Raw genomic sequence first — 12,430 nt, 5'->3', positions numbered from 1 at the left:
TATGTGTGTTTTGCAACAACAAACATTCATGTCTTTGAGTTTCCTGATGTACCATGGCTCACTATGCTCATTAAAGCTCCTCTATCAACTAAAATGTTAGGATTATGATCCATAAACTTGAGATACAACTCCATCTGTTGAGCCAACATGCAGGAAAAACAGAATAGTGAGCCCTCTTTTAAGTGGAACAATAGTATAGTGAGCCCCTTTTTGCACTACTAAAGCAAGACAAAACACAATACATGCAAAAATGCAATTTGATTAAAGTATATATTGAATCTAAATTGAATTAATCATCTAATATTTGAACTAATCAAGCTACTAGAAGCAAAATAATTCAACCACCGTGCTGGTTTAGGATAGTCACAATTTCAATTACCGGGTTGGTTTAGGACAGTCTTAATTTCAATCATCAGGCTAGTTTACGACATGTTTATTAGGACAATCAACCATCAGTCTAGTAGGACACATTCAAGAAAGTCATGATTTCAACTATCGAACTGGTTTAGGACAGTGCAAGAGAGAAAAGTAGATAGTATGGAGAATCAAAATTTTGATTACTGTAAAACTGATACAATAGATGGCGCTGCCTCCCAGCTGTGCGCTCTTGTGAGAAAAGCTTCAATGGTGTGCTGGAAACAGTAGAGGACAAAGGCTGGATGCTAAGGAATCAGGGTTGCTATAGCCAGTGATGATAATGGGCTTCACGGGCTTGCTCTTATATAGCCACCACTCGTAGTCAGTTAGACCCAATTGGGTGACTGACCCAGTCCGCCCAAAAACGGCCGACTGGGGGTCAGTCTTGAAATAGGCCACCAACCACATGATAGAACTGTGGAGCAAAATAGAGCAACTAACCTACGGACTCTGTTCGGCCTAGAGCCATCCGGGATCTGGGGCTCCAAACGGGCCCTGCAACCCGAGAGTGGGCTGCCCTAGGAAATGCTCTGTCTACCCTTAGTGCGGTCGATCATGGGATGCCTTCCCGCACTTGCATGTAGCCTAGTTGGTGGTGTGCCAACTCTATCTGAAGCCGTCCAGCCATCAAGCCACACATGGCCCCCATTTGGTGTCCAAACCAGGACCTACCGGAGAACTGAGCTATTCAAATGCCTTCTCCTCATATAGGGGGCTTACAAGTAGAGTTAGTTGGTTCCCGCATAGTTACACGAGAGTGGAGCATTGATATCTAACACTAGACTTATATTGTAAAAAATATACTGATAGGTACTAGGCAACATGATCTCTCCTTATACAACTATCCTGTAGACATAGAAATGTAGATGCACTCTATGCTATTGTTACTCGTCGAGTAATTGATTCTTTCCTGAAGTGAGTGGGCTAAGAGGGGAGGAGAGTAGGTGCAAGAAGGCAAGGAGAGCTGCCATCACAATTTGATGATCGCATATTATTTGTGTATTGTCTGACAAATTTAGTAGCTACATTGACATAATTTGGGGCTTTTTGATATTTTTTGAGCATTCATAACCTCGTGAACATTACTAATACAGAAGACCCACCATATATAGGGAAACAATCATAGGTGCTTTTATTGAATTGAGCTAGACCATAGACTATTAAAATGTCTTGTAATCAAAGTAGTCAATTAAAAAGTTTGAAAAGACTCTACCTACCATCAATGTTTATGCACAAATGCCAAATGGTGGGATGCTGATGATACAAAAAGTTCTTGATACTAGCACTTGATAATAATCTAGATTTCATTCAAGAAGACCAAATTTGTGGTATGATAATAACAAAATAAGAGAAAAAATATTCCCACAAATGGTTTTAATATCAAGATATGAGAAAAAACTACTCCCACGAATGGGTTTCTTTTGTCTGGGTCCCAAGGCCTGATGATGGAGCAACTTAACTTTCCAAGGAGGTGCATTGGATAGGATGTTATACTGAGTCTAAATGATCATGATTTTAACTAACTCTCATCATTTCTTGAAATAATCAAACAAAAAACACACTATTCAAAATTTTTGGACTTGTGTAAAGTCCAATTTGAGAAATGGACTTAAAAACAGTCCAAAAATTTTGAATATACTAATAATGTTGTTTTTTGAACTAGATTTGACAACTCAAAACAAAAGATTTCATGATTAAGTGCTAAGAACATCAATGCATAACCAAATCTCTTACAAAGATGGTCTACATAAACATCTTCATAACTTCACAAAAATCTCTTACAAAGGTGGTCTACATAAACATCTTCATAACTTCTTGTGAATTGAGCTACTATCACCTAAGAACATCAATAGATGACCAATAATAGATGACCAATTCTCTTAGAAAGGTGGTGTAAATAAACACCTTTATGTATAAGTGATGTGCACACACCTTTATGACCATTTCTTTTAGAAAGGTGGTGTACATAAACCCCTTAGAAAGGTAGTGTAGATAAATCCTTTTATGTGTAAGTGGTGTACATATACACCTTTAAATAATGTCAACATTGTAAAAAGGTTTGATTTTTCATACATTGATACATGTTTTCCCTTGTTTACAGGCCCCTCGGGATATTTAGGAGGAAGAAGGCAAGGATACTGAGGATGAAGAAGGCGATGAAGAAGGGAGCGAGGATGCGGATGACTTAGATTAGTCATAGAAGTAGTGCTAGAATTAGTGCTAGCTACTCTTTATTGTACTTGAAACCATTGGCTTGGCTTTCTACCTCTCTTGTATATACACTTCTCTTATTTTTTATACTTGAAGCCACATTGGCTTGGCTTCATGCTATATGTATATACAAGCACTTTTTGGGCTATGAATTAATATACACTCCTCTTATTTTTTTGGCATTCGATTTCCTTGTGCAATGTTCTATCAATGAATGCCTTGTGAACTAAATGTTTTGGAGTTGTAATATTTTATTCAGAATTGTAATCCTCAGTTATAGACATGCATGGAATCATGCAAATTAAAATGTGGTTGGCTGTAAGAATTGAATTGCACACTGTAGAAATGGGATTCTTGTAACCACACAACATTCACAGCATTCTGTTCAACCACACAAATTTCTATTTTTTTTTTAAAATTCTACATAGCATCTATAAGCGTGTCTATTAGCATGTCTTTTTGTTTTTTTTAAATTTCTACAGAGCATCTAATAGCGCGTTTATAGGCACGTCTGTCTATTATATAGACGCGCCTATAGCTGCGGGTCTATAGACACGCTAATAGATGTGCAAATAGATGCACCCATCACTTTTTTTAAAAACGCGTTTGTTTTAAAATTTCATTGTGTGAGTACATGTGTTTATAGTCTCTTGCATTTTCACCATTGCCAAAGGCATTTCCACCACCTTTGTTAGCCATATGAGTGCCCAATGATACATGTGAGAATATTGATTTCGGTTCTCCCTTTTTGACTAATTCTAACGATGGGCGCTTTACCAAATTTTTGGTATTTAATTTAAAGCATCCCGGTTTAGGCATAGGGGAAGGGGTGCTGTCTCCAGCTTTGATTTGAGTTACTAGTCATGGCGCCATGACTTAAAGCGTGCAAAGAAGTTTTCATAGATCCACTCTTGTGGAAATTATATAATTTTTAATCACGAGCATATTATACGTGCGTTTCACATGAGGGTAATATCTTCCCCCAAAGGCAAGGAAAGGACGTTCAAGAAGAAAGGTGATCAAAGGTGTAATCCCTCGAATAATATAAATGTAAGGCTTCACTAGACAACAAAGTCCAAAAGGAACATTGAAGAATCACAACTTTAAGAATTCATGTTTTGACCAACTCTCTTAAGGCAGTCACCTCCTAAAATTATTGTAAAGAAACTTTGATCAAGCAGTAACTGTCACTACCTTCACTTTTGCATCAGATTATCATTTGTAAACCGTCATCGGAGAAATATTGCAGAGTCGATGTTGAAGCCTGTGCTAGTCCAATTGACTATCCTGTCCCGACACCCAACTTCAGATGCGTCTCTCTTTTGCTTTCTCCATTGTTTAATCTAGCCGTATCAACAGAGTCTAGTCGAACTGATAATCTGTCACCCATCACATGGGGTTACATTCCTACGCACTATAATTTTCGAACTTAGCCGGCAGCACCCACAAACCTCCAGTCTCCATCATTATTCACAGTAGCAGTTCTTATACATCACGTTACAGAATGGGACAGACGTGATGATGGAAATTATCCACAGAGTGATTCATCCGCTCTGAAAAAAACCCATCTGCTCCGTGGCCTTCATTCTTGAAGTCTCGTATATCGGTCCCGTTGCCGCTGTTAAAAGAACTACCTACCTAACGTATGTTTCCATCAGGCTCGCCTACAAAAGGGCCATATACGTTTGATTCAACAATCTAGAGCAATATTCCCTCTTTCCCTGCAGTCTGCGCAATCCTTGTCCTATCAGCTGCAATGCCCAATCTGTCCAAAAAGCTTCGCAAATGTGCGCGATGCGCCTTTTGCCCTGTCGGGAGTGTCCTCTTCCGTATAACTCATAGATATGAGAAAGTAAATGGATCCGTTGAGGCACACGACTCCCGACAGACTAAGCTTTGTCTACTTCCCGTCAAGGTCCCTAAAGGCTCGTTGCCCGTTCTTGTTGGTGTGGAACGCAAATGTTACGTGATAAAAGTCACGCACTTGAACGATCCTGTGTTCTCAAAGGTCCTCGAAAGATCTGCTCATGAGTTTGGCTATTGTCAGACGGGTGCACTGACGCTGTCCTGCGAGACACAGATTTTCGAGCAACTCTTTGATCTCATCAACTGCAGCAGCAATGCATCCCGTGCCTAGGAATCGTGTAAGTTCTCACAATCTACGATAGATTGAAGCTGAATTGACTGAGGACGTTTGTACGACTTGTAAAACGTGTATTTCCTAAAACCAAAAGGGAACTAAAACGAAAGGGAGCCGCAAAGATGAAGTTCTCAAGTAGAAACCTTGCGGAATTTTTGTACAGAATCGCCGGTTTTGTGCGTTGATCTTGAGGAGCGGAGCGTTAAGAGACTTGCTCGGTTGCCCACAAATAATAGCACTTTACTCAAATTTCAACAAAATAGAGGAATTTATATGTGGCCAAGAGTGTTTAAGAGTTTCAACAAGTATTGAATATCATGAACTTTGAATTAGAATTCAAAAAAAAAGAAACACCCATATTCCCAAAGGAGAAGTAATTTTAAGAGACTATAATTTTAGAGTAACAAGGCAAAAATTAGGCTATGAAAGAAAACACATTTGTGCCTATTGAAGGCTTAAAGACAAGTACTAACAAGTATGAGCAAAGAATAGTGGTTTTATGTCCTCAATTAGGATTAGTCCTTCGAGAATTAGGTTTTTGAAACATTATGGAGGTTCTTTTGCACTCTCGTTACATTGCATAATATATGCTTTTGCACATTTGACTTTAAATAGAGGCTCAAGGATTCAATCATCATACGTAAATATAGCATGTGGGTTCCAGGAAAGGGGTTTTTTAATAGCAAAATTCCCAAGCTTTTATAGAAATATACTCGCTAAAGGTGTTCCTTAATTAGAGTACTAAAAACATCATAAGTTTGTATAGAAAAAGGAATCATTATAAAGCCTTACGATTTATAAATAAGGGCTGAGCAGTTTTAATAATACCCTTGAATACACATGATATTATATAGGGTTTTCAAGTAGTGGCCCCCCAACAGTACAAGTGACATCGATTTCTTTTGCTTAGCTTTCATGTTTATTGTGATGGCTTCTCAACTTGTGGCTTGATGTGCTGGCAACCCATCTGAAGAATCAAGTCAAAGACAACAAGGTTCACTTATTGCAAAAGGTCTTGGTGGGGGGAAGGGTGAGGTTTACACAAGCTGTCATGCTCTAGTTGTCTTAACAAGGCCCATGCTTTAACCTTATTCTTTTCTTTTATGGAAAAAAGAGTCCGAATTTATAACTAAGGTCATTATGGTATTCTCTTCAAAGTTCATGATGCGTTTGAGAACAAACCAAACTACCACTAAAAAGTCATAGGTTGTGGTTAGTTAGGGCAATCCAAGTATAGATTTCTTGGAGTATACCAATGAATAACCAATAATGATTTCCTTGACTATACCAATGAATCATCAGTAATGATTTCTAGATCCGTACTGCATGGGATTTGCCTGCCTTCCCCACTTTCTTTATTATGGAAGGCTATCTGCAATCCAGTAATGTTTGGGATTCACGTCCAGTTATCGTAGACAATATTGAGGATAGAAAATTTTTCTCGACTATCTATTCCAACTCAGCTACTCTAAGCTCAAGGCTACTATGAGGGTTGTAGGTATATCTGGGTGCCTAAGGCCCCCAACCTCACCACCCCAACCAACATTGGGGTACCCATCAGGACTGTGCCCACACCCGAGTACCACAAGAACATACCTCTAAAAATGAGGTAGACACACAAGAACCTATTGCAAGAACATCGAGGAAAATAACAGCTAAGATACGACCATAGGAAACTCCCTTGTATCCTCGCTTGATTATGCTAAGGATCAGCTACATGAGCAGCCATAGCAATTACACAAGAACCTATCCCTGAAAGTGGGACAGTAGCACAAGAACCTACTATAGAGAAAGGGAAAGGTGGGGAATACTTGGTTCCAAGGTGCCACTGACCAAGCCTAGCTTTTACCTGTACCTCAGCCTCAGCAATGAGCACAGTAGATCCACAAATCTGTTCCTAAAAAAGGGACAACCCCACAAGAACCTACTGTCATTTCTATGCCACGGACATTAGATGAAAGCACCAATTTTCTCACAAGGACCACAGAAACTCGATGGATTCCTCACATTTATGTTGAATTTCAAGCAGTCCTATTGTTAGTTGAAGTGCTCGTCGACCAAAGCAAGTTAATACCAACGAACTCGCAACACTGCTTATGCAAGTTTCAAGGACGTATCTCTCCATTCTCTTTATAGGTGCTCTGAGCAAATATGTAGCTTGGAAAAATGCCAGGTGCGCTAAACCCTCAGAGGATTAAATCTGCTCCTACCTCTCATGATAGATGATAATAGGCAATCCTCCCACCTCTAGGAGTCTTTACTTGGCAGAGAATCACTCCCTAGGTCAATAGGGCATCACTAGCATCCCCTACAGCTTCCACTTACAAAGCACTAATGTGGATAGGAGAGGAGGGAGGGGGGGAAGGGGGAGGGGAGGCGGGGAGGGGGCCGACGGGAGGGGGAGACAGGGAAGGGGGAGGGGAGGCGAGGAAGGGGCAACGGGAGGGCGGGAGGAGAGGAGGGAGGGGGGTTAACCCCCCCCAACCTATTGCGCACGCAACAGGTGGGGGGGTGTTATTAACCCCCTGCCACCTGTTGCGCATGGGGGTTAATAACACCCCCGACCTATTGTGTGCGCAACAGGTTGGGGGGGTTAACCCCCCCTCCCTCCTCTCCTCCCGCCCCCTCCCCGCCCTCCCTTCCCCACCTCCCCTCCCCCTTCCTCGCCTCCCCCTCCCATCGGCTGTTAACCCCCCCTCCCTCCTCTCCTCTCGCCCTCCCGTCGCCCCCTCCCTGCTCCCCCTTCCCCACCTCCCCTCCCGTCGGCCCCCTCCCTTCCTCCCTCCACTCCCTTCCCCTCTCCTCCCACTTCCCCCCCTCTTCTCCCTCTTTTTTAAGGTGGGGAGCAGTGAGGAGGACGGGAGGGGAGGGAGGAGGGAGAGGAGAGGGCAGACAGGAGGGAGGTGGCAGGCGGAGAGGCGGGAGGGAGGAGGGAGAGGAGGTAGGCAGGGAGGCAGGAGGGAGGAGGGAGAGGAGGCAGGCAAGGAGGCGAGAGGGCGGGGAGGGCGCAGACAGGAGGGGGAGGCGGGAGGGAGGGGAGGGGGCCGACGGGAGGGCGTAGACGGGAGGGGGAGGCAGGGAAGAGGAAGGGAGAGGCGGGATGGCAGGGAGGCAGGAGGAGAGGAGGGGGTTAACCCCCAACCTGTTGCGCACGCAACAGGTTGGGGGTTAATCCCCTCCCCTACCCTAAGCCCCCAAAGGGGCTTTAAATTTTTATTTTATTTTTTAAAGACCAAAAAAATTAATTTAATTTAATTTAAAAAAGAAAAAAAGACAAAAAAAATTAATTAACTTAATTTATTTAAAAAAATAAAAAAAGTTAAAATAAATAAAACTTAAAAAAAATTTTAAAAATTAAATTAAATTTTAAATATAAAAATAAATTTAAAAAATAAAATAAAATAATTAAAAAAAGATGAAAAAATAAATTAATTTAATTTAATTTTAAAATTTTTAAAAATTAAAAATAAATAAAACTTAAAATAATATTTAATTAGAAATTTATTTAATATTTTGAGTTTGAAAATCATTGTAATTCTCATTTTTTATTTTTGATTGTTTTTCAGAAAACTATGGCTTCCAGTTTTGGTTCCAAGGTGTCTTTCAAATACCTTGAACATGCTTGGTATTTTATGGAGCACAAATCAAAGTATTTTTTGGTGATCACTGCAGAGAATGTGTCAAGCGTGAAATATTCTCCAGAGGTAGTAAGAAATGGTGGCATGGTCTCAAACATCAACATTCAAGAAAATAATTTGATAGAAGTTGTGTGCAAAGCGAAGAATGACGAGATGGTTTACAAGTTACGAGTTACGCATAAGCACTTCTTGAAGCCCTTACCAGATTCAATTGAGGGATCCCAAGAATTATTTAGTGCCTTAGAAACATTGAAGAAAATGTGAGATGCATTTCCAAGTGGTGGTGTTGTACCTTCAGTAGTAGTAAGTGCAACAGTAAGTATGCCATCTATAGCATGTAACTCTCAAGTTGTATCGCCAATATCTGTGGCGATAACTATGGCAACTCCGACAAGAGTAACTACAATACCTCCAACTGTACCTACACCATCGACTGCTGCAACTACAGGAATAAGGAGTGATTGTGGAGCAGATCTACACCTATTCCTAGTCCATGTGCACATCGTTCAAGTGCAAGTTATTTAAAACCAGGCGAAAAATTGGATAGCGATGAACAGGAGGATCTGCCAGAAGAAGATACAAGTCTCGAAGACTTGTCTATAAGTGTGGCAGACTTACATCCTCTAGAGGATGAGGGGTACATTTGGGGATTTTCACAATTTAGCATGGCCACAATGCTTATTGATCGAGCTTCATTGTTCACAAATCAAAGAAAGCTCGATAAGACATTTGCACGCAAATTGTATGAGTATGAAACCCCTATGATATTATTAACACCACTACCAATGAGGAAAACAAGAACTCTAGTTGCCACTAATATCACTCTTCATCCTATGGCATTTAAGAGACTTCAAGAACATGATCCTACATTGCCTGATGTCACATTTCAAAAGCGCGTGGACTTTCTTGATGCTTTTGAGAGCTTTAGAAGGAGTGACTTTGTTCGTGGAGAGGCTTTGTACCAAAGCCGATATGGGACTGACATCGAGAAGAGATACATGTTGGCAAAGAATAGATTCTTGGAAAGATGCAGGTTTGAGCCCATTGATGGGCAACACTTTTGTGAAGCTTGCAGGATTGCCCTTGATGAGGGAAGAAAAGGAAACTTGCCACAGATTGAGTGGATGGAAAAGTTTCAACGAGTCATTTGTCATGTATGCATATTTAACGATGACTCGAAGTACATTCTAGAATCAGAAAGGCTGAATTTTGCTCCATTTAGGTTGAAAAAAAGCTCTTCTCTTTCTAAGATGTTGATAAAGGCAAGGGAGTTATGGGTGGGCTGTGGAAAGCCACAAACAGTGAAGGGCAGGAGACCTACATCTGAGTACATGGCAAAGAGGACTCGGTTCTATAGATGCTTAAAAGGTGTTATAAGCAATACGCAAGGCATACCAAGTAATAAGGTTGAGGCAAAGGATTTGAACACTGCCGTTGCAAGATACAGGGATGTTACTTGCATTGTCTTCCACGAGGACTCAGTGTTTCAGAGCATGGTGGATGTTTGCCAAGCATATGAAACAGGGAAGATATCCTCTGAGGCACCAGAGCACACTGCAACTTAGAGGAAAGAAATAAAGAAACCGATGTCTATTGTTTGGTGGAGAGCATTAAGGTTTGTTCCAGATGCAATAATAGAAGAAGTATGCAAGAAGATCATAGTTGTTAGCAAAACTACAGAGCGCATGAAGGCCATGATGTCCTTCCCCCGTGCATCCATCAAGATGCCGCCTATCACAGTGATTTCATAGAAGATCATACCATCACCCTCTAGCACGTCCACATCATTTGAATCCTCCCCACCCCCACCATTATCCCCAAAGCATTGTGCCATGCATCCCCTAGATCTCTCCCTACTACTACACCTACTACCCTATCGTGACAAGCTAGTATGATTGGCACTCGCCTTTGGAGAAGGGACTCCCGATTTCATGGGAGTATGCTGGCAGCTATGCGAGGCAGAAGGGAATCTAGACTACATGGGAGTACGCTAGTGGCTCTACGAGGTAGAAGGGCTTCCTGACCACAGGGGAGAAGGGACACCAAACTGCTACAAGGGAGAAGGGACTCCTAATGATCACAGGGGAGAAGGGACTCCAGACCGCAAGGGAGAAGGGACTCTTGATAATTGGGGAGAAGGCTGGTGGCTTTGTTACCTGCTGGGCCATCTTGACTCCACAGGAGTAATCTCAGATGTTGTGGGTATGGGGTGGTTTGAAGTCTATACTACCGACTCTTGGGGGTGTTTTGAGTACTCGTCATGTATGTGTATAACTCCTGTGGAGTGGGAGGGTGCCCTAAAATGTTATATAACTGCTATAATATGGCATCCCAAAGATCAAGCGAGGCTCTTGAAGAGCTTCCTAGCCACATGATGAACTGCATAAAAGAAGAGAAGAAGATTTCCATCATGCATGCGCTCTTTCCATATGCATATATTAAAAGAGTTATGCAATCCCGTGATTTCTGGCATGCAGATGCATGCCCTCTTTCTTTTATCCCACCCTTATGTTGCAATCCAATTTCCCTCATGCAATCACTTATTTCCATCATTCATGCAATCCCTTATTTCCTCATGAATGCTTAAGGCATTGAAAATTCGACTTAAACATGCATGCAAGGGAAAGGAGAAAGGAAAGAGAAGGGAGGATGGGAAAATGGAAGGAGAAGGGGGATGGGACAATGGAAGAAGAAGGGAGAATGGATTAAGGAGAAGGGAGATGGGAAGGGGAAGGAGAAGGAGAAGGAGAAGTAGAAGAAAACATCGGTTCTGCATTGTTAGAGCACATCTATAGACGTGACTAATAGCGCATCTATAGGCACGGCTACACTGTTTATCCAAATAATTAACATGCTATTAGACGTGCTCCAACAGACAAATCTCGACAAAAAGCTGACAATGACAGGCACCCAATCCCAAAAAGAACAAAAGTACCCAACCTTGGATAGAGGTATGAAAAGCCTCTTGTCTTTCTTCAAAGCTTCCTCTCCTTCTTCTCTTATGGCTTCCTTCTTTACCCTCTTCTCTTGTATGCTTGGGGATGAGTGCATATGCCTGGAGGTGAGTGCGGATGTCTAGAGCTGAGTGTGTATGCTTGGAGATGAGTGTATTGAAAGGTTTTCAAGTGTGGCGGAGTTTTAAAATGAGCAAAATGTAGGTTTAAAAACCACTCCACGTGTCTAAAAGTGTATCTACACTATGTTTTAGACGTGCCTATAGATGCATTCCACAGTACAGATGTGCCTATAGACACACTTTTAGACACACTAGAGAGTTTTCTCATTAAATCCTCAAGCACAAACACACAAATAAATTTTTTGGGATGTACAAATTTTTTGGGTTGTTTATTTTTAGGATGTCTTCATCTTCAACAAGTATCTCACAAGTATCTCCAGTGAGGATGAACCCCTCTGTATCCACCATCGAGAAATGTGCTTGGAGCAAAAAATCAAATGTATGTGTAATCGATGTCAAGGAAACATGTATCATGCATGTAGAATTACACTCAATCACATATCAAAGTACAGAGAATGGGATGCAACCGTATCCATGGTAAGTGTTAAAGTGTTGAGGTTGATTGAGATACCTATGGGCAAGTGTTTGATATATGATCCTTTTCTAATTTGATACAGGATGTAGTGCCACACCCACATATGTTGCCCTATGCTCATCGTGAGGAGGCAAAGCGTTGGCGATATGAGGTGGGATCTTCAAGAAGGACCGTTATTGATGCATGGAGTGATGGTAATAGTAGCCCTCCACCATTACCTCATGAGGCCATGGAGAAGGAGGTGTTCGATGATATGGTGCGAGATTTATTTGCCCATCAGTCCTCAGGTAGGAATGATAGCATGGAGCAGGATGATTTTTTTACTGCAGCATCAACACCAGTGTTTGAGGGGTGCACATTCTCTGTTCTACGTGCCTCCCTTGAGTTACTAAACTTGCAGACCATCTATGGATGCAGCAATGCAAGTTTGAATGCATTACTCAAGTAAGCTTTAATTTCTATTTTGCAAACAT

The 12,430-nt window shown here is 41.5% G+C and overlaps 1 protein-coding gene across 1 annotated transcript; it reads left to right on the top strand.

Moving 5' to 3' along the window:
- The first annotated feature begins 4,384 nt into the window (after positions 1–4,384).
- LOC147897738 (auxin-induced protein X15-like) lies at positions 4,385–4,765 on the top strand. Its single transcript, XM_087380102.1, has one exon. The coding sequence runs from the start codon at positions 4,385–4,387 to the stop codon at positions 4,763–4,765; it is 381 nt and encodes a 126-aa protein (XP_087236228.1).
- The last annotated feature ends 7,665 nt before the right edge of the window (positions 4,766–12,430 follow it).

Source organism: Dipteris shenzhenensis, chromosome 10, assembly GCF_047967505.1.
Source record: "Dipteris shenzhenensis isolate YYH24624 ecotype China chromosome 10, Dip_SZ_1.0, whole genome shotgun sequence".
NCBI lineage: Eukaryota > Viridiplantae > Streptophyta > Polypodiopsida > Gleicheniales > Dipteridaceae > Dipteris > Dipteris shenzhenensis.
This window is presented reverse-complemented; position numbering and strand designations above follow the sequence as displayed.